This window comes from Oncorhynchus mykiss, chromosome 17, assembly GCF_013265735.2.
Source record: "Oncorhynchus mykiss isolate Arlee chromosome 17, USDA_OmykA_1.1, whole genome shotgun sequence".
Taxonomy (NCBI): Eukaryota; Metazoa; Chordata; class Actinopteri; order Salmoniformes; family Salmonidae; genus Oncorhynchus; species Oncorhynchus mykiss.
In genome coordinates this window covers 77,736,732-77,760,363 of record NC_048581.1, presented here as the reverse complement: position 1 = coordinate 77,760,363, position 23,632 = coordinate 77,736,732, and the positions used below count along the sequence as shown (strand labels likewise).

The following is a 23,632-nucleotide window of genomic DNA, read 5'->3' as shown; positions in this document are numbered from 1 at the left end:
GAAATTTATCCACGTTTCAAAAAACCCTGCAGTCAAGTAAAACTGCAGTCAACCCGGTCACTGAACAATCGAGTGCCATTTGGCATCAAAGTAAAATCACTCACAGGCCTATATATATTCTCACAGGGGAGAAGAGAAAATGGAGATCAGACCCCTATATAACACTTTGATGAGGCAATGGCTGGTTGGAGAGCCTACCTGTGGTGACAGCCTGCCAGCCCAGGGAGAAGGGTGTCCTGGCCTGGATAGTGTATGTGGTAATTGGACTGTGATTATCAGGCCCCGGTCTCCAGGAGAGAGAGGCTGTGGTGTCACTGATTTCTTCTACATGGATGCTGGTAGGTGGGCCTGGGGGACCTGCAGATATGGGGCACAGCCAGGCAGGGAGCCAGAGAGAGGGGGGTGGTCAGAGAGAGGGGTGGGGGAAAAGAGAGGGAGAGACAGTGAGGAAAGAGAGAGAGGCAGAGAGAGAGAGTGTGTGTGAGAGCGAGAGAGATATCGAGAGAGAGCGACCAAGAGCGAGAGAGAGAGCGCGAGAGTGAGCGAGAGAGAGAGCGAGAGAGAGCGAGACAGAGAGAGAGAGCGAGAGAGCGCGAGAGAGAGCGAGAGAGAGAGCGAGACAGAGAGAGAGAGCGAGAGAGCGTGAGAGAGAGAGCGGATTGTGATAAAGGCAGAGCAGGGAACAGTGGTGTCCTGATCACTGTCCACCTTCAGCAGTGGGATTACAGCTGGCAAAATCAGTTTGGTGAGCAAACCGCAGGGAGCCTTTGTATCTCATTAAATTCAATGATATTTTCTCAACCTAAAGAGAGAGAGACACATCTCAATCTGACCATCTTTTCAACTGATCAGAGTACAGTGCCTTCACATGACAATTAGAGGCATAAACAGAGAATAAAGAAGAGAATAAACACAGACTGCTTTATGTTTCACCAGAGGATTTTAGCTCCACGGATACATTGTTAGTCTGTATTAGTGATTTAAATACTTGGATGGCTCACAACTTCATCTAGCTAAATCAAGACAAGACCGAGGCACTTATTGTTGTAGTCAAAGCACAGAGAGAGCATCTAGCCGCACATTTTAATTCAGGGGCAATGAACATTGCTAAGGTGTGGCCGTTTCTCTCTCAGGCTGATACAGCGAGACTCATCTATGCTTTTACTACAAGCAGGCTTGACTACTGTAACGCTCTCCTGTCTGGTCCCAAGAAAGCCATTGGTCAACTGAAAAATACATACAGAATGTTGCAGCATGGGTACTGACCAAGACCAGATGGAGAGAACAAATTCGTTTTAGAATGAATTTCAAGTTTCTTCTTTTGGTTTTTAAATCCATTCATGATTGTGCACCCCAATACATGTAAGATATGCTTTTAAGTTATGTACCCAGTAGGTATGTTGCCATGGATAACTGAACCAATCAAGTGACCCAAATCTATTTGAGTGGGAGTGTTGCCTAGCAAAGTGCATTTTCTATTGCTATGACCTTCAATTACCTTTCAAGGACACGAGGATGGCTTTTCACTGACTTTCCAACATAAAATCGCTTCTGTGAGGTTTGCAAGGTTTTTCCCGACAACAAGGCTTTTCAACCCATATTGAATGTGTGACAGTGTTAACATTTGCTTGATGCTTTATCATACTAAATAAGCATTTATAACATAATTAGTAAATACCAATCATTGATAGCATAAATAAAAGTATCTTTCATGGAATATTGCTTGTCCTGTATAGACACCTCGGACCACCAGGTCTGCTGCGATGGAGATGCTGTCCACCTTGGTCTGCACTGCACAGGTGTACTTCCCTGCGTGTCTCAGCTGGATGTTCCGAATCATGATGTCCCCAGCGGAATGCTGCTAACATGCAACACAGACATGAACAAATAGGCACACAAACGCACACACACGCACGGAGACACACACACACACACACACAATGATTAATATACTGCAGTAACATTTTAATATATGTAATTAAAATACATGAAATATGCGGATTTGACAACAATATGTGAGCAGAATTTTTTTTTTGATAAACCTATTCAGGGTCTTCGTATGCTTATTATTGTATTATAATTCTAGGGTTTAAACTATTGTGTTTTTACAGGTTCTAAAAGGGTGATGGGCATACCTATAAATGTGAGACAGGCAGAGTACTTACATTTAATCATAATAATTACACAAATGTATTCATACAAATGTGCTGATTTTAGCTGTAGAAGAGTGGCCTCATTATTTCAATGATCAAGCAAAGCTTAAAAGTCTAAGTTCTCAAGTACTTTTCATTATGTTTCTAATCCCACTATCATTTAATCAGCCCACCACTGAGTGGAGTCAGGACCAGTGTTAAATTGGATGTGGTAAGAGCTGCTGTATCATCGCAGGGATCCATGACGTTTCAATGAAACAGCGTACAAATGTGTTTCACTCCAGAGATGGTGTCATTTATCGTGGTGTCATTTATCATGGCAAAAGGAAAACGCAATTTAGATTTTAAAATATTATAAAAAACATGACAACCTGACCATATACTGTACATGTCTCCACTAATCACTTCTGGAACAATGTTTATCATCACTCTTCTTCAGACAGGGGAGCTAAACAAGGCTATTTGAAGTGTTTTGTTGTTACCGTAAAATGTAAATGAAAGAAGGGAAAAGTTTTGAGCTTGGTAGGTTTTAGGGAGGGGTGGGGAATATGTAATGTATATGTCATTTCAAAATAAACTACGTGCAGCACATTTTCAGCCCATTAATACACATGATCCAAACATTCTCTGCACTGCAGATACCCTTCTCTTCATTGACCTCACTTATACTAAAGGAAGGGAAATAGTATCAATGTTCCAATGTATCACCAGCTTCACCCTTTGACCTTTCTCAGTGACATTTCTGAAGGGGGTTGAAAAATCTGTCTCTTTAATTACAATTATTTCTTTTTTTTCATGGGAGAGCAGTGGCATAAATAAAATATAAGCAATCTGCAACACGGCGTAGTAAAGACGTGTGTTTCTTCCTATTCATTATGCATTGCAGTGCCCCTGACAAGCATGGTGTAAAAGCGTGGTACTCGGCACCATTTCTCAGACATGACACTTTGATTATAAATGGGAGCCTTGATGGCCCCGCAGGTTCTTGGAATCGGGAGGGAATATTCAGAGGCTTATGCACTTACACCGCCCACTTTTTCAAAGTATCCGCCGTGGTCGCCAAAGTGGATCAGCTGCTCGTTGAAGAACCAGGTGAACATGAGCTTCAGAGACGGGTCATGAGTCACCTGACACGGCAGCACGATGCTCTCTCCTACAGTCACGTCCAGGGTGGACGGTGCCGTTGTGATAATGGTCGGCTCTGGAAAACAGCACACACACTACTGTTAGTGTGAATGAAACGCATACAAAAAGCATTACATGATGGAGTACTATGTGAATTCCCCAAGCTAAGAGCACTGTAAAATATTATTCCAAATGTTTTGCAAAAGGAAATGTTCTAATAACTTACCTGTTTTTTAAATGACTAATTCAACAAACAGATGGCCACATGTGGAAGTAAAAACACACTAACCCAGGACAAAAAACGACTGTAATTACCAGAGTTAACCAGTTTTAGCCAGCCAGAGGTTACAGTGTGGGGACTAATGGCTTGTCTCCCTGTACAGATGTAGGACTTCATTTGATCCTCCTGATGCAGTTGAACTTTCCAGCAAAGCAGGAAATGTAAAACTTGTAGTGTATTTGAGGTTTAAAAAGATTTCTGAAGTTTCCACCTGATTTTCCCTTACGGAAAATGCATCAACCCCTACACAAATGACCACTAATTATAATCCACATTTTCTGTTGCTTCATTACCATTTTCCTGCTGTAGTAAACTGGCTCAAGTTAAGATCCTAAATCTGTAACTATATCTTAACTTGAGCCAGTGTACTATATATATATATATATATATATATATATATATATATATATATATATATATATATATATATATATATATATATATATATATATGTCACTGTGAGCTCAGCCTTCAGTTAGTAGGTACAGTAACTCCCCCATCTGCAGACTGCAGTGCAGAACCCCAGACTGCTGCAGCCAGTCAAAGAACAATAAACACAAGTAGGGCTCCTCCTTCACAACACATTCTCTATTCAAGTCTCTGCATGCATGTGGTGTGTTGCTGTTGTTTCACTGGGGAATTAGACAGCATCCCTCATCTCCAGCATGAGTGTGAGCAGAGACAAGGAGGATAGGAGCACGAGAGCAGAATGATCAGAGAAATAGGAGCCGCTTTGTTCTGATGCTGTACGATGCTTGTCTCCCTCTTGGGGGTGCTGTGAGTACTCGGTTGAAATATCCACTGAGCGCCGACTAAATTAACCACGGCAAATGATCCCTGGACAGGCAGCCATAGATTCCTGCAGAAAATGCCGGCAGTGCAGTCGTCATCCAGTAAATTCGATACCTGCATTGTGTTTCCTTTATGTGATTTATCTAGTCTCTTTCTATTATCAGAGCAGAGTGATATCAGCTGGTAGGTTTGGTTAGACTACAATGTGATGGTGTTTTAAAGGCTCAGCCCTATTCCAGGGAAGATGAAATGGGGGGCTATAACGTGACACAGTCAGACCCTCACAAAAGGGACATTTGCAGAGAGAACACATTTATTAAATGTTCATCAATGCCAAAAGGGTTGAAAGGGAGAAAAAATTAGACAAATCTACGCCTCCTCTTTCCCGACAGGTCCCTTGGGAGAACATGGCAAGAGGAGCGTCAATGTGTTTTGGTTCCTTACAGTAATGCCAATGGGCTTTTTTACAGTCTTCTGATCACATGTTTTTTGCACTCTTCTCAGTAAGGTATCCTTATGACATGTTTTTTTTGTTGTACCAATTTATACACCTAATGACATGTCAATGTCAAGCTGAAGTGCTGAGAACATACAGGTGAAACGTCCAATGCAAACAGACACAGCAGCCTCTCACCTAATGTGACAGCAGGTGTTCTAAAAATAATGGGGCCAGATGTATGGTCATGCCTAGTTAGCTCTGAGGCTGACCAGAGCAATTCATTCACTGTAAAGATGGGAAAACTTCTCCTATTACTCAACTCAATCATCATTTGTGACAGATCGTATGGATAACCCTGGTTGGTTACATGACCTCAGCTGACTGAGCAGAGCTCTCCAGCGTCATTTGATTGATATCTATATTGTATAATGCCTTGTTACCTACTGTCGTTATAAAAGCGAGGAGAGTACCCATCTCACTAAGCAGGGTCAATCAGAGACAAGACAGAAAGCTTGTAACCACCCCGACAGATAGATCCCACTACTCCGGGGACGGCGGGGAGGAGGAGCAGCAGAAAAACCGGAGGCAGAAATTGCATAGTAATAATGTTAAAGTGGGAGGTTAAAGGGGGGGGGGGGGGGGGGGGGGGGGGAGAGCAAGAGAGAGAAGGCTGGGCTGTTTACAGTGTGAATTAATGTGGGCTCCATCCTCTCCGGTCTCTGTGGCTCGCGGCTGACACGCTTCACTCTGCCAGTGCCTCTGCCCAGCCGCTGCTCATCTCACAAACAGCCAGTCATACATGAATAATGCTCTCCGATGAAACTGTAGATACTGTCACTGAGGCAGAGACGCCCCATCAACCCCTGTGGAGACTCCTCCCCAAGTTGAATGGCCTTAGGTGGGGTGTGTACTCCTCTCTGGAGGTGTACATATTCTTAAGGCCCTCTGCTTAAGGGTGGCTGTGTGCACTTGAATAATGCATTAGGAGCATTCCAGAGTCACGTGGTTGAGGAGTCTTCAGATATAACAGGCAGAGCGAGGCAAGACCTTCCAAACTCAGAGCCACACGGCTGCTCCCCGGTGAAGAGGGTTCAAAGAAATACAAACACCATGTGTAAAGGGTTTTCACTGGGAGGTCACAGGGCCTTTGTTAACATACCAACCTGTTTGAATAGGTGAGGGCTAAACAAAGTCTCTTTGAACAGAGCTGGTGCTCATGACTTGAGTAGCACTTTGGTTCCTCGTTATTGTCCCTATGCATTCCATAATGTTTTCAGTGCATAATTAAAATGTCCCTCAATACTTCAGAATAAAGTATACTGTAACTAACTAACTTCTTATAGGGTGTCTGCGAGAGATAAATTGTTCAAACCCAATCTTCATTTCCCAGCCTTTTAGATCAAGGAAACACATTGGAAGTCCTTTATCATGCTGAGAAAAACAAATTCTTCCAAAGCCATTCAACATGAATACTCCACATTTTCCTCAAGACACAAAAATGATTCTCTCAAGGACAAACCTCAATGGAGCATTGGTTGGTGAGCAAACTTTGTGTAAATAATGAGACATATTGTCACGTTCTGACCATCGTTCGTGTGTTTTCCTTGTTTTAGTGTTGGTCAGGACGTGAGCTGGGTGGGCATTCTATGTTGGATGTCTTGTTTGTCTATTTCTATGTCTGGCCTGATATGGTTCTCAATCAGAGGCAGGTGTTAGTCATTGTCTCTGATTGGGAACCATATTTAGATAGTCTGGTGTGTGGTGTGTGTTTGTGGGTGATAGTCCTTAGTGTCTTGATGTCCTTGTTCTGTGTGTATGTGCACCAGTATTAGGCTGTTTCGGTTTTCGTTACGTTTATTGTTTTGTAGTGTTTGTATCGATTCGTGTTTTACGTTAGTTTAAATAAACATGGATCGCAATCTACACGCCGCATTTTGGTCCGACTCCCCTTCACATACAGAAAACCGTGACACATATTCTAGTGAGCTGCTCTCAATACTCTATTCATACTGTCTATAATAGTACATTTGTAGCTACCTACTTATAAGATATCCGGTTATATTAACATTTTACATAAATGTTCCTTCGGCTTCAACAAGGCATCAATAACTACAGTCTGAATCTCTGACTCATTGCAGATGAATAGCTTGTGCAGTTGAAACACCTTACAGAAGTCAGTCTGAAATCTATATGTTTTTTGGATAATTTTCTTCTGCCCACAACCCTTGAAAGAGCACCACATAAATCGTCCAGACAACTTATCTTCTGTCCTGCACCTACGAAAAATCACACCACTGGAAGTGACAAAAGCAATGACCACTGCCACCTCTCTGAATTGAGTTTTAGACTTTTGTGATAACCTGCTGATCCAAGCAATCCTTTTTACAGCACAACACAAGACAGAAAGACACCTTCAAATGTTATTGGAGAGGTGACATGATGACAGAAAATCACATTGTTGAAAAAGAAACATGCTGAATAATCTCATATACTACTGAGTCTCTGCATTCTTTCTCAGACAAAGTAATATAAGATGAATTGCCATCTCAGACATCCACAAACTCAATGTTGAGGAGTTTTGAGGCCATTGATCAGCTGTACCGTTACTAATTGCCAGATTCCATCTCCACTGTGATCAATATTCCGAGAGTCCATTTCCTAATCAAGACTGATGAAAGTGGTTAATATCCCCTCAGCGTTGAACTAATGGGGACATGAACAGGGTTCATCTGTTTTGACTCCTCTGCTGTTGTCTAGGTGGTTTATTCACATCCACAATAAATGAATGCATTGTGACACGTATTTCTCAGTATCCATATAGCCACAGTCAAGTTGAATATCTCCTATTAGGGATGCTCTCGCTGCAGAAATTCCCCCAACTAAACAGGTTTCCAATTCTCAATGAAATAGTGCATGTAAATGACCCTGTCCCATTTTCCCTACAGTATCGATTGTGACAGAAAGGCTCAAGATCATATAGGAGAACATTTGTACATCAGCCCCAGAATGCAGCTATCACATACAGTACTTACTGTATGACGACAGAAAGTAAACCATCAAATAAAGCTCATATATTGCCTTTCATGTGAATAATTGAGAGGATAACAGCCGGGCCTATTTACAGAGCAAAGATACACGCAATAATATGTCTTTAGAGGTTAAAAACTCATAGATGGGTCATCAACCTGAACCCAGAATGACAGTTACAGGCTGTAACAGTGAACTGTTGGGGGGATCCTACATGTTCATTCACAGTGGGTGATAAATGGTTAAAGGGGCTCTGTAGAGTGTTAATAAATAACGCTCAACTCTTTATGTCAAATAGAGTGTCATGCTGTAGATTGAACAGCAATGCACTGTACTGTACATAGCCATTTATCCAGGTGGGAATACTGATATATGTTTTCATTTCTTCACTTTAATTTAAGCAGGGTCATTCCAGTTTTCTGTGGTAGCAGATGATTATAGAGATGAAACGAGCAGGGCATGCAGTGAATGAGACATGCAGTGAATGAGGCATCAGCAGAAAGCTATCCGTGGCAAGGTGCACTTGAAGCTCTCTCTCCACATCCTTGACGGCTGACTTTCTAGCATTTATAATATATGAAATATGTCTTTCATTATTAATCAGGAGAGTAAACAGTGATGGGCTGTTCGCAAACGAACAGCTCTTTTAGAAGTGCTCTTTTTGGGAACCGAATCACATCGGTGAAAGAACTGTTCATTTGGCTCCCTGATTTGCATACAGCTACTACTGCTTGTTGAGCTTCAAACAACAATTATCTGCAAATAAGTTACAAAATAATTATCTGAAGATGGTAAATCCTCACTGCAGAAACAATAAATAGTTGGAAGAGCACTGAGTCATCTTTTTATTGTAATGTGCATATCACATCTGGCATAATGGTAGCCTACTTTTTGGGCTTTAGATTAGAGATTAGCACATTTTTCATGGTTCTATGTTGTTTTGTTTGCGAGCTAAATTATGCATCTCTTTTACGGTGATGCAGTTAACCAAACATATTTGGAAAGCCCATCACTAGTGGACATGCTGTAATATGCATTATCTGCAGGTACTATCGGTGCTGCATTTTATAGCTAAAGGACTCCTGAAGTATAATTTGTGTCTAAATCTGTTGTCATCTATTACTTTTTGTTTTGCTAGCTTGGGCCATCTACACTACATGACCTGCTCGTTGAACATCTCATTCCAATATCATGGGCATTAATATGGAGTTGGTCCCTGCTTTGCTGCTATAACAGCCTCCACTCTTCTGGGAAGGCTTTCCATTAGATGTTGGAACGTTGCTGCGGGTTCTTGCTTCCATTCATTCACAAGAGCGTTAGTGAGGTCAGGCACTGATGTTGGGCGAATAGTTCTGGCTCGCAGTCGGCGTTCTAATTCATAATAAAGGTGTTCAATGGGGTTGAGGTCAGGGCTCTGTGCAGGCCAGTCAAGTTCTTCCACACCGATCTCAACAAACCATTTTGTCTCTTGTATAATATATTCTACACATTAGCTTATACTGGATTAAGCGTTCATTTTTCTTAAGTGGAATTTCATTAGTTAGGCTCCAACTTTCCCTCCATATTGTGCCAACATTAGTTCTTTCTAAGTCTTGGTTCCAATAGTTAAGAGATTGTCAGATGGATTGTCAGATGGATATGCTTTCTGCAATCTGCAAAGTTTTGTATATCTTCCCTATCACATGAACATCCTTTTCTGACTCAAATAAGATTATCTTAAGGTTGTCCAAGATTTTGTGATATGTAACTTTTAAGTTTCATATATTTGAAGCTTCATTGGTCAGTCCAGAATTACTTTTTAATTATGTCAAATAAATGTATTTCCTGTTACCAAGTCATTTACGGTTTCTATGCCTCATCTTTACTACAGGCTGTTCACCTACTAATCTCACCGCAACCCCCCTCTGGGTCTCTGATCACTACTTTGTTTCCTTTTTTCTGTCTCCCTCTCCTCCAACCAACCCTAGCCACTCAGCCCCTACCCAGATGGTCATGCTCAGTCGCAATCTTCGCTCTCTTTCTCACACTACTCTATCCTCTTCACTCCCTACTGCTAAATCCTTCCTCCTCCCATCTCCGGATTCTGCCTTTTCGACCCTACTCTCCTGCCTTTCTGCATCCTATGACTTGCACAGTCTCCTTTCCTCTTGGCCGGCTCGGCCCTGCCCTCCTTCTAAGTGGCTGAATTACTTACTGCGAGCTTACAGAACAGGGCTGTTGGCAGCTGAGCGAAAATGGAGGAAAACTAAACTTCCGGACAACCTATCATCCTTTCACTCCCTTTTATTCCTATGTAACCCATCCCCTCCTCCCTTCTCCAGATCTATGGAGACCTCCCATTCCTCACTTCATTCCTCAACTCGACCCTGACCCCTGGCTGCATCTCTTCCAACTTAAAAATGGCCAGAGTCGCTTGCCTCCTAAAGAAACCAATACTTGACCCCTCTGATGTCAAAGACAGACCAGTATCCCTTTGTTTTATTTCCAAAACACTTGAGTGTGCAGTCTTTGACCAACTCTCTCACAATATTTCTCAGAATTATCTTCTTGATGCTAACCAGCATCAAGACTGGTCACTCAACCAAGACTGCTCTCCTCTGTGTCAGGGAGGCTCTCCTCACTGCCAAATCTGACTCTCTCTCTTCTGTTCTCATCCTCCTAGATCTATCTGCCGCCTTTGACACAGTGAAACCATCAGATCTTTCTCTCCATCTGTGTCTGCACCACGTACTTACACTACTGGTGTCCCCCAGGGCTCAGTTCTAGGCCCTCTCCTCCTCTCTGTATACACCAAGTCACTCGGCTCCCTCATATCCTCACATAGTCTCTCCTATCATTGTTATGCTGATGGCACGCAACAACTTTACTCCTTACCCCCTTCTGACACCAAGGTGGCAACACGCATCTCTGCGTGCCTGGCAAATATCTCAGCATGGATATCGGCCCAACACCTCAAGCTCAACCTAGAGAAGACGGAGCTGCTCTTCCTCCCGGGGAAGGCCTGCTCACTCCAAGGCCTCTTCATTACAGTTGACAACTCCACAGTGTTCCCCTCCTAGACCCTGGACAACACGCTGTCATTCTCTGCAAACATCAAAGCAGTGACTCGCTCCTGCAGGTTCATGCTCTACAACAGTGATCACAAACATTTTCTGAGTCAAGATCACTTGAGTAGTCAAAAAGCAAGTCCAAATCTACCGCTCAGATTTTTTAATAAACATGACTTAAATGTAACATTAACCTAAAAAAAACAGTTGTGTAGGAATTAGGTTTGTGCAGTATGCCTAATACATTATTACAGCATATTGGCTATATGCCTATACCACCAATATTGTTCTTCTCAGACCATATTATATTTCAAAATGATTTTTCCCAGTCAGATCTCGTTTTTTCCCCCCTGAGTTCTCAGTTGTAATGAACGCACTAAAATTGGAGATTTCCGGGTTCCCAGTTGTTTTGAACACAGCACTATTCTCAGTAGAGGGAGAGAGTAGCAGACGGTCCACCTCTCATGGTCCCTGCTCTCTCCATACTTTCCTCCGGTGAGACTGACAAGAGCGAGGGGACACCATCTTCTACCTGATGGCGAAACTCAAGTCGCACCGCATCTGCCTCATGCACAAATTCATGTTGTTCCTTTTACCAGAGAAAGTGAAATATTCATTGATATTATAATAGACACGACAAGCTGCTAATAATAATACAAATGCAGGGCTATCGATACACTTAGCTACTCATTTATTGCAGATGCAGTGCAAGTGGAAGTTGGGAGAAGCACGTTTAGTTTTGAAATAGTGTTGAATAAAAACAGTGTTGACAGTTCTGAATAAAAACTTAAGACACGAACTCACTCATAGAAACAACAGATCTTTTCTGTATTCTTTGTATGTCTCTCATCATGGTTTTAAAAGTCATGAAATCTCATGTAGGGTAGTGTCAAACTTCACTGTCGCATAGTCATGGAATCGAGCTACCCATCTCCCTGTCCGCCGGGGAGGCGGAGTATGTATTTTTAGACAAATTAAATGGTTAAAAACGGGAACACTTTGCCTACCCGGTGCGCAGGGCTTCTGAATCAAGTGGTTGACTGGATGTTGTAGTTCTCGCATGTCACCCCACTAATCTGCACATTCCATTGGCTTCCAGTCGAAGCTTGAATCCACTACAAGACCATGGTACTTGCCTAGAGCAGCAAGAAGAGCTGCCCCTCCTTACCTTCAAACTATGCTCAAACCCTACACCCCGACCCGAGCACTCCATTCTGCCACCTTTGATCTAACACTCACACTTAACTCCCCCCCCTTTACTAGCTCTGACTTTGCTGAAAGCTACATTATTGAGGAAAAATGTACTGAATATGAATGTGATATGTGTTTGTCCCACCTAGCTACAGTATCTTAAGATGAATGCAACTGTACATCGCTCTGGATAAGAGCTTCTGCTAAATGACAAATGTAAAGGTAAAATGTATCAGGACACCTCACTTATGCAGTTACAATCTACAGTATAGGATAAGCTGTTTTCAATAGAACAACATCAATCATTAAATAATTGCACCTATGAGATTTGTTAGGGGCCACAAAAGGTGACCGACCAGTGTTTCTATGGCAACCATTTTGCAATGATAAAACGCAAGGGAATTCCAAAAGGTATTTCAACCGAGCACCTTTTAACTCTGCATTTCAAAGGACTTTTGCGATCGCTTAGTTGTAGAGGGAGGAAAATTCAATGGACCCTTGAACAAACATGACACAGTACTCCACAGCAGCGACTTTGTCTTCTATGCTACTGTAACATTACACTTTAAAGGGAGACAAAACATATAGCATTTCTCAGTGCACTGTCACATGCGTTAAAAGCCTCTCTGTATTATTGAGATATCAAGACTCATCCCATCCCCCTAGTGCCTTCAATAGTACCATTCAGGATCAGCAATATACTGAGCTGACGTCAAGGGGTGGGAAAGTGTTTTACCATTCGTTTTCATTGAATAATGAAAATTCCTGACAAAATTCCTGACAATTCCTGACATTTAATCCTAGTAAGAATCCCCTATCTTAGGTCAGTTAGGATCACCACTTTATTTTAAGAATGTGAAATGTCAGAATAATAGTAGAGAGAATGATTTATTTCAGCGTTTATTTCTTTCAGCACATTCCCAGTGGGTCAGAAGTTTACATACACTCAATAAGTATTTAGTAGCATTGCCTTTAAATTGTTTAACTTGGGTCAAACGTTTTGGGTAGCCTTCCGCAAGTTAACAACAATAAGTTGGGTGAATCTTTCCCATTCCCCCTGACAGAGCTGGTGTAAATGAGTTAGGTTTGTAGGCCTCCTTGCTCTGTAAACTCTCCTTCCAGACTCATAATAACTTCTTATGGCTGGGGGGCAGTATTGAGTAGCTTGGATGAATAAGGTTCCCAGAGGTGTCCAGAGTTAACTGCCTGCACCTCAGTCCCAGTTGCTAATATATGCATATTATTAGTATATTTGGATGGAAAACACTCTGAAGCTTCTAAATCTGTTTGAATGATGTCTGTGAGTATAACAGAACTCATATGGAAGGCAAAAACCTGAGAAAAAATCCAACCAGGAAGTGGAATCTGAGGTTGGTAGATTTTCAACTCAGCCCCTATTGAAGATACAGTGGGATTGGTCATGTTGCACTTCCCAAGGCTCCCACTAGATCTCAACCGTCTTTAGAAACTTGTTTGATGCTTCTACTATGAAGGGGGGCTGAATGAGAGGGGAATGAGTCAGAGGTCTGCCAGCAGTCACGTGCTGGTCATGCGCATTTCACATGAGAGGTATCTCCCGTTCCTTTGCTTTTCTGAAGACAAAGGAATTCTCCGGTTGGAATATTATTGAAGATTTATGTTAAAAACATCCTAAAGATTGATTCCATACATCGTTTGACAAGTTTCTACGGACTGTAAAGGAACTTTTTGACATTTCGTCTGCAACTAGTGAACGCGCTTCGTGATTTGTTTACCAAACGCGCAAACAAAAGTAGCTATTTGGACATAAATGATGGACATTATCGAACAAATCAAACATTTATTGTGGAACTGGGATTCCTGGGAGTGCATTCTGATGAAGATCATCAAAGGTAAGTGAATATTTATAATGTTATTTCTGACTTCTGTTGACTCCAACATGGCGGATATACAGTGCCTTGCGAAAGTATTCGGCCCCCTTGAACTTTGCGACCTTTTGCCACATTTCAGGCTTCAAACGTAAAGATATAAAACTCTATTTTTTTGTGAAGAATCAACAACAAGTGGGACACAATCATGAAGTGGAACGACATTTATTGGATATTTCAAACTTTTTTAACAAATCAAAAACTGAAAAATTGGGCGTGCAAAATTATTCAGCCCCTTTACTTTCAGTGCAGCAAACTCTCTCCAGAAGTTCAGTGAGGATCTCTGAATGATCCAATGTTGACCTAAATGACTAATGATGATAAATACAATCCACCTGTGTGTAATCAAGTCTCCGTATTAATGCACCTGCACTATAATAGTCTCAGAGGTCCGTTAAAAACGCAGAGAGCATCATGAAGAACAAGGAACACATCAGGCAGGTCCGAGATACTGTTGTGAAGAAGTGTAAAGCCGGATTTGGATACAAAAAGATTTCCCAAGCTTTAAACATCCCAAGGAGCACTGTGCAAGCGATAATATTGAAATGGAAGGAGTATCAGACCACTGCAAATCTACCAAGACCTGGCCGTCCCTCTAAACTTTCAGCTCATACAAGGAGAAGACTGATCAGAGATGCAGCCAAGAGGCCCATGATCACTCTGGATGAACTGCAGAGATCTACAGCTGAGGTGGGAGACTCTGTCCATAGGACAACAATCAGTCGTATATTGCACAAATCTGGCCTTTATGGAAGAGTGGCAAGAAGAAAGCCATTTCTTAAAGATATCCATAAAAAGTGTTGGTTAAAGTTTGCCACAAGCCACCTGGGAGACACACCAAACATGTGGAAGAAGGTGCTCTGGTCAGATGAAACCAAAATTGAACTTTTTGGCAACAATGCAAAACGTTATGTTTGGCGTAAAAGCAACACAGCTGAACACACCATCCCCACTGTCAAACATGGGGGTGGCAGCATCATGGTTTTAGCCTGATTTTCTTCAGCAGGGACAGGAAAGATGGTTAAAATTGATGGGAAGATGGATGGAGCCAAATACAGGACCATTCTGGAAGAAAACCTGATGGAGTCTGCAAAAGACCTGAGACTGGGACGGAGATTTGTCTTCCAACAAGACAATGATCCAAAACATAAAGCAAAATCTACAATGGAATGGTTCAAAAATAAACATATCCAGGTGTTAGAATGGCCAAGTCAAAGTCCAGACCTGAATCCAATCGAGAATCTGTGGAAAGAACTGAAAACTGCTGTTCACAAATGCTCTCCATCCAACCTCACTAAGCTCGAGCTGTTTTGCAAGGAGGAATGGGAAAAAATTTCAGTCTCTCGATGTGCAAAACTGATAGAGACATACCCCAAGCGACTTACAGCTGTAATCGCAGCAAAAGGTGGCGCTACAAAGTATTAACTTAAGGGGGCTGAATAATTTTGCACGCCCAATTTTTCAGTTTTTGATTTGTTAAAAAAGTTTGAAATATCCAATAAATGTAGTTCCACTTCATGATTGTGTCCCACTTGTTGTTGATTCTTCACAAAAAAATACAGTTTTATATCTTTATGTTTGAAGCCTGAAATGTGGCAAAAGGTCGCAAAGTTCAAGGGGGCCGAATACTTTCGCAAGGCACTGTAGGTAGAGGGGACAGAAGGTGCTACAGTGGTCTTGCTGTAGCTAGCAAGTTCCTGGATGAGCAGCTCACTGAAGGCTAGCTGTGAGATGGGGGGCTGTCCACAGCTCTTAGCCATTTACTTCTGGAGTACAGCAATGTACTCCTGAGCAATATCAATGTCAATGATATGACACAACAATGTCTTGTACCACTTCATGTTCTTGTGGAGAACATAATAGTAGCCTATCAGCTCATCTGACAGGTCCACACCTCCCATGCTCTTGTTGTAGTCCTTCACAGCAGCTGGAATGGGGACATTTTTGGTGGTCCATGCCCCAGTAGCGCCCTTCACACGCCTGACGACGTGATCACTAATGAAGGATTTGTGGATAGTGGTGCACATGACCACCTCTCTGGTATCCATCCACTTCACAAAGAGTAGGCCATCCTCACAAATCCATCTCATGGTACCTCGATCAGCCCGCTTAGGCATGTCATTCACCCTGGTTTTCGGAAATCCTACTCTGTTGGTCCGAATGGTGCCACAGGCCCACATCTCCAGCTTCCTCAGGTCTGTGAACAGGGTAGGGCTTGTGTAGAAGTTGTCCACAAACAGTTTGTAGCCCTTCGCTAGCAGCTGAAAATCGAATAACTCTATAACGGAGTCATTGCTAAGTCCCTTACCGGTCACACAACTGCCATTTCCCTCATAGACAAAATTGCACGTGTATGCACACACAGACTCGGCCAAAACAAACAGTTTGTAAACCCCATTTAGTTGGTTTGTTACGCATGTACTGTTTTAGGCCAATTCTGGCCTTTGAGGCTCCCATCCTCTCATCTATGGAAAGGTTCTGGGCGGGCTGAAAATGAGTCTTGCAGGCATCAACGATGTTGTGGTAGAGAGGTTTAATTTTGCAGAGCTTATCAAACCTTGCCGGGCCTCGCTTCTTCTCGTTGTCCTCATCAACTTTTGGGTCACTGATATGAAGCGCCCGTGAGATTGTCAGAAACCTTTTGCATGACATGACCGTGGTGGGCAAAGGCAGTTGATAGAGGGGTGCAGTTTTCCAGTAGTCCTTCAGTGTTTTTAGCTTTACAAGACCCATGTAAATGACCATAGAAAGGTAACAAAAAAGATCTGACATGGAAATGGGCTTCCATGTCTCTTTCTTGCCTGCCTGCTTCTTAGCTCCGTACCTATTTGTGTTCAATACCCAATTATTTTGTAATTTTTAATATACCCTTTATTTAACTAGGCAAGTCAGTTAAGAAAAAAATCTTATTTTCAATGACGGCCTAGGAACAGTGGGTTAACTGCCTGTTCAGGGGCAGAACGACAGATTTGTACCTTGTCAGCTCGGATTTGAACTTGCAACCTTTCAGTTACAACTGCAGAGGTGAAAAACAACTGAAAAAGTTGCATGGGGCTGTACTTGGAGGTCTTGTCCAGCTGAGGTCCTGGTGGCCTTTTTGGTCTGAATATTGGAGGTGGTGGGGCCACATTCTCCTCCAGCACAGAGTGCTAACGACCCTCCTCCGCTCTGCCAGCAGGTTCCACACTTCCCTTCCTCCGCTTCTTTGTCACCGACTTTGTCACCTCTAGATGGCCGGGCGGGTGTAGGTGTGGTGCCGGAGACAGCACGGGTCCGGCTGGATGAACCAGCTTCATTGGGGGATGGGCACCTTGGCAGTATGGGCTCACAATCAGAATCGCTGGGACTGTGAAATAAAGACACAGACACAGATTATATATAGAGTAGGGAACCCAATCACTATGGTGAGGAGCTGTTCCATTCCATGTTTAGATAAAATAAAATGTAAAAAATATCTAATATATACAGACACACAGACACAGATTATATATAGAGTAGGGAATTAATCACTATGGTGAGGAGATGTCCCATTCCATGTTTAGATAAAATAAAACGTAAAAAAATATCTAATATATACAGACACACAGACACACACCCACCGACAATGTAGAGCAATGTGTACTTTACACATTTCATTACTGATTATATTTTTGTATATGGCAAATAAAATAAAAATATCTCCAAAACAACTCAAATGAATAATATTTGATATTACTAATTTCAAACAACAGTACTCACCAATCCAACACTGCATCTTCTCCATACAAGAACATCTCCTCAGTTTGCAAGTCAAAAGTATTCTCACTGTCTGAATCATCTTGGAGTAATTCACTGTCACTTTCCCTATCAATTTCTTCAATAATATCGTGTAGATCTGTATATTTTGACTTTGTCTTTGATTTTACAGATTTACTTGCCATAATTCTTCTCTGAAAATGCTATCAAAACAATACTACTACTACTTTTGTCTTGTAATGATTTGTCTGCTGATCGATAATCGCATGGTTTGCTTTCGTAGTAAAGCCTTTTTGAAATCTGACACGGTGGCTAGATTAACAAGAGGTTTAGCTTTCATTTGGTCTATTGCACTTCTGATTTTAATTAAAGTTAAATATTTATAATAATTACTTGCGTATAAACATTGCATATTTCTTCTCTGAAAATGCACTCAAAACAATACTGCTGCGCGTAACCAGTGTCGTTTCTTTGGCTATGCCGGATTAAGTGATATGACATGCTATTCTATAAAATAATTTCTCCGTAGTTAATATCACCTGATTGAGCTAATCATGTAAATGTAATTAACTAGAGAGTCGGGCACCACAAAATAATATTTATAGAGCTGTTATCTTCCGAATAAACTCTTAAAGACCTAGTAATATTTTACATCAATAGCAGTCAACATTAATCTTCATTTTACTTCAGTCTCATAATCTGAAAATTGTAAAAAGAACCCTGGCTAACAATTTGAATCAGCAATACAAAATTGCGTTTAATTATTTATTTACTAAATACCTAACTAATCACACAGAATTCACATACACAATTAATCATAACTTGATTACAAATTACGTCATAAAGGAAAACGTCCCTAGCGGGCAGAACAGATATTGTTACACAAAAGAAAAGGGGCTGGGTTTGAGTGAAGGAGCGGGAAATCTGAGGAACAAAGGGAAGAAGCTGGGCTATTGTAAATACAGTATCTTATGCATTCTAAATTACCGCCCATTTGGAAAAGGAAAATACAATAAATAATTACTCTGAGCTGCGCTTCAGTAGGTTGGTGGTAGATGGAAGACCGTGTTGCCAAACCGAGTCCTCTGTCCTTTGAAGAATGTCTCTGGTGGTCACTTGGATAAGTTGTAGTAACCTCGTTGTGTGGTGGATGGGATACTCTGTCTGTTCCTTCCTAACCTGCGTTTGCAGCTGCGTTCGCTAACTCAACGGCTAGGAGGTATCACTTCTGTCATGAATAAGAGTTCAAAGTTCATACCATTCGCAACCAAAGCTCATGCTGATATTGGCTTTGTTCTGTAGATATTATCTGAACCATTCTGACATAGGACCGTCATCCTACCTCATCGGAACAGGAAGTTCTATTGTCATCAAGACTTTATATAGGAAGGGAGAAGAGGGCGTATTTGAAAAGTTTTATAGCCCATGTCCCTTCACAGAGGCGGGCCACTGAGTAAGCAGCCCTAACTTATGAAAACCCACATCTCACATTTTAGAAGCTAAAATCACATTTCATCCCATCACAAATCATTTCATATTCATTTAAATTGAACAAGAATTCCATGTGAATCCGATAACTCTGACTCTTTCCACTGTAGAGTTTATGTCATCTTATCATTGATGAGAATGTCTCAGATGACAACCGAAATGACATCATGTTCATTAAGTACCACCGCATATGTTAAATTGTTGGGATTACCAGAATAGTTAATTCCCCCCCCCCACCTACTGATGTTCCCAGAATCTCTATGTTAACCAAGTTTTTTTTTAAATGTAACCTCAGTAGGTTAGAAAGAGGAAAAAGGGGGGAGAGGTATTTATGACTGTCATAAACCTATCCCCCAGGCCAACGTCATGACACCAGCATGGCTGCTTCTGGTAGAATTTTCAATGGCAAATGGCTATGTTTACGCTCGAGTTTCCCACAAAGGCTAGTCTTCCCGGATAGAACCATTACATATTGCCGTTTACCTCAGCTCATTGGCTATCTACCAAGCTATATTTCAAGACGATCAGTGGTCATTGGTCCGAAATACAGTCAATCAACAAAGAACTGGTCATGTCATTGGTGTGCAATGAGGTCATAGTTTGGTGTGTTCAAATCAGTTCCTCTCGGTCAATATTTTCCCGGGAAAAGAACCATGAAGTATGGCTGTGTTACTAATAAACAGAGGATTGCATTGAAACCAAACATGGTTTGATAAATGTCCATTTAAAGTGAGTAATTACATCGAATATTATGTCCAAAGTTGAAGGACACTGAATTCACTACACAAGCCGCTTACAAAATGTTTCATGTTAGGCTATAAAAATTGATTTTATCGAACAAAACGACAATTTATTGTTTCGTCGTGACCTTTAGTATTGTCAAAAGAAGAAGTTCTTCAAAGGTAATTGATTAATTTTATTGCTATTTCTGAATTTCGTGACTAATCTACTTGGCTTGTAACTGTACGTAATGTTTTCTCTGCTGATCGATAATCGCATAGTTTGCTTTCGCAGTAAAGCCTTTTTGAATTCTGACATGGTGGCTAGATTAACAAGAGGTTTAGCTTTCATTTGGTCTATTGCACTTCTGATTTAATTAAAGTTAAATATTTATAATAATTACATTTCTGCAATTTTGTTGAAACGTTCCGCTAGCGGAACCCCTGACCAAGACAGGCTAGGAGACAGAACATGTCTCTTTCCTGAGAGGTATGACGGCTGCTTGGTCCTATGATGTTTATACTTGTGTGCTATTGTTTGTTCAGATGAACGTGGTACCTTCAGACGTTTGGAAGTTGCTACCACGGATGAACCAGATTTGTGGAGGTACACACATTTCTTTCTGAGGTCTTGGCTGATTTCTTTTGATTTTCCCATGATGTCAAGCAAAGAGGCACTGAGTTTGAAGGTTGGCCTTGAAATACATCCACAGGTACACCTCAATTTGACTCAAATGATGTCAATTAGCCTATCAGAAGCTTCTAAAGCCATGACATAATTTTCTGGAAATTTCCAAGCTATTTAAAGGCACAGTCAACTTGGTGTAAGTAAACTTCTGACCCAGTGGAATTGTGACACAGTGAGTTATGAATGAAACAATCTGTCAGTAAACAATTGTTGGAAAAATTACTTGTGTCATGCACAAAGTAGATGTCCTAACCGATTTACCAAAACTATAGTTTGTTAACAAGAAATTTGTGGAGTGTTTGAAAAACAAATTTTAATGATTTTAACCTAAGTGTATGTAAACTTCCGACTTCAACTGTATATGTAAATTCATCTGAAAATGGAGGTGGTGCTGGCAAATTGTCAAGTCAGTTAACATCTTATGGTATAGGGGACGCTTGCGTCCCACTCTGCCAAAAGCCAGGGAAAATGCAGCGCGGCAAATTCAAATAAATGATATAAAAATCAAACTTTCATTAAATACACATGTAAGATACTCAATTAAAGCTACACTCATTGTGAATCCAGCCAACATGTCAGATTTTAAAAAGGCTTTTCGGGCGAAAGCATAAGAAGCTATTATCTGATGATAGCACAACAGTAAACAAAGAGGGTAGCATATTTCAACCCTGCTGGTGCTACACAAAACGCAGAAATAAAATATAAAACATGCCTTACCTTTGACGAGCTTCTGTTGTTGGCACTCCAATATGTCCCATAAACATCACAATTGGTCCTTTTGTTCGATTAATTCCGTCCATATATATCCAAAATGTCAATTTATTTGGCGTGTTTGATCCGGAAAAAAACAGCTACCAAAATGCGCAACGTCACTACAAAATATTTCAAAAGTTGCCTATAAACTTTGCCAAAATATTTCAAACTACTTTTGTAATACAACTTTAGGTATTTTTAAACGTTAATAATTGATCAAATTGAAGACGGGTCTATCTGTGTTCAATACAGGAACACAACAAACCAAGCTACTTTTCAAGTCTTGCGCAACTCTCAACAGTGTTACTCAGTTCCTAGATGACCGTACTTCTTCATTGCACAAATTAATAACCTCAACCAAATTCCAAAGACTGGTGACATCCAGTGGAAGCGGTAGGAACTGAAAACAAGTTCCTAAGAAATATTGTTTGCCAATGAGAACCCACTGAACAGACAGAGACCTAAAAAACAAAATCTGAACAGTTAGTCCTCTGGGTTTTGCCTGCTACATCATTTCTGTTACACTCACAGACATGATTCAAACAGTTTTAGAAACTTCAGAGTGTTTTCTATCCAAATCTACTAATAATATGCATATCTTATATTCTTGGCATGAGTAGCAGGAAGTTTAAATTGGGCACGCTATTTATCCAAAAGTTAAAATGTCGCCCCCTATACCTTAAGACGTTAAAAAGGTGGCAACCCTACTTTCCAATTCCAACCTAAATAAATACAATGAGACAGAAATATCTACAGCATAATAAAGATACAGCTGGCAGTCATTAACACTTGTTTTATTCCAATAATAAATTGTAATATTAATGTACAATGAGATCAACATCAGACACTTTGGACTGTGAATCAGGCCTGACAACTTTTTATCCTTGGGAACAAAGCAGTGGAAAGGGGGATTAATAGCAAAAACATTATAGACAAGCAAAACACACCACCAACAAGGAAAGCAATCATATCACAACCCAACTGAACCAGACCAGACTTCTTAAAAAAAATAGGTCATAGTAGGGTTAAAGTTCACACAAAAAAACAAAGAAAAAAATATCAGAAATACTCCAAGCGATGAAAAACAGGTGAGAATACCACTGCCCACTTACAGCAGCAGGACAGAAAAAACAGCAGCATGCACAAAACAAAGCCTCCCAATTCACAACACCTAACACCCGTCTCTCATTCATTTTTAATGAGGTATAATAAGTTCCAGCAACAGAGCAGAAACCCGATCTTCGGTCCCACAGGGTGACTCCTTCAGATGATCTCACAAACACTACTCTCCTTTTAATCCCTTCTACTCTTTCTTTATACTGTGCCGAAAACCTGTTTGGTCTGAAGGTCTGGAGACAGTGCTGAATATTCACTACAGTACATGGCGAGGGCAACAGTGCAATCTCCAACTCTGTTTCTTAATGAGCGTTCAGTGCAAAAACCCATTGAAATCGTCATTCATGTTTAGAGGAGAAAAGCTTAGGGACTGTACTCATCTCAGAACCCAGAACCACATCTCCTTTGAACAGTCTGTCGCAAGAAAGGTTCACTAGTTGTATCCTAGAAATCACAGCCTTATTTAAAGATTCCATAAGCCCATACAGTATAATAGAATGACAAATAGGCTTACCTTTGACCATGAGAGTCCCGGAGCTGCTTGCCACTCCAAACTGGTTTCTTGCCACACACGTGTAAAGGCCTGCATCTGGTCTGGTTGAATTCTGTATCCGGAGGTTTCCGTTATCCAGAATGGAAACCCTGCAAGCAGAAAAGGCAGAACGATTATGTAACAGATACATTTTTTTGTTCATTGCATTACCACAATTCTTTCCCACTTGTATTGCAGTCTGTGAATTTGTCAAAAAAATTTAAGTACACTTTTTGCATTGTTCGTCATGCATGGGCATAACTCGGAGAGAAAGGCAAGTAAGTCTAGCAGTGCAATATCTTCAGAAATGGTATATCAATAGCATTGGTTTGATTTGCTTCTTTCTATTCTAACAGGTGTTAGATAAACATACATTTGAAGTGGGAAGTTTACATACACCGTAGCCAAATACATTTAAACTCAGTTTTCACAACTCCTGACATTTAATCCTAGTAAAAATTCCATGTCTTAAGTCAGTTAGGATCACCACTTTATTTTAAGAATGTGAAATGTCAGAATAATAGTAGAGAGAATCATTTATTTCAGCTTTTATTTCTTTCAGCACATTCCCAGTGGGTCAGAAGTTTACATACACTCAATAAGTATTTAGTAGCATTGGCATTAAATTGTTTAACTTGGG

The 23,632-nt window shown here is 41.0% G+C and overlaps 1 protein-coding gene across 3 annotated transcripts in view; it reads right to left on the bottom strand.

The window, feature by feature from the left end:
- Nucleotides 1-23,632, bottom strand: part of LOC110494608 (contactin-4) — a 218,696-nt gene that overhangs the window by 10,859 nt on the left and 184,205 nt on the right. For 2 of the 3 annotated variants that reach the window (XM_021569831.2, XM_021569832.2), the window contains exons 12-15: nt 22,975-23,102; nt 3,179-3,354; nt 1,741-1,861; nt 199-357 (exon numbers count right to left, since the gene is read on the bottom strand). In XM_021569831.2, the coding sequence (XP_021425506.2) occupies nt 199-357; nt 1,741-1,861; nt 3,179-3,354; nt 22,975-23,102 (584 nt within the window). The remainder of the gene's footprint in view (nt 1-198; nt 358-1,740; nt 1,862-3,178; nt 3,355-22,974; nt 23,103-23,632) is intronic. The other variant, XM_021569833.2, reaches the window with a different exon arrangement.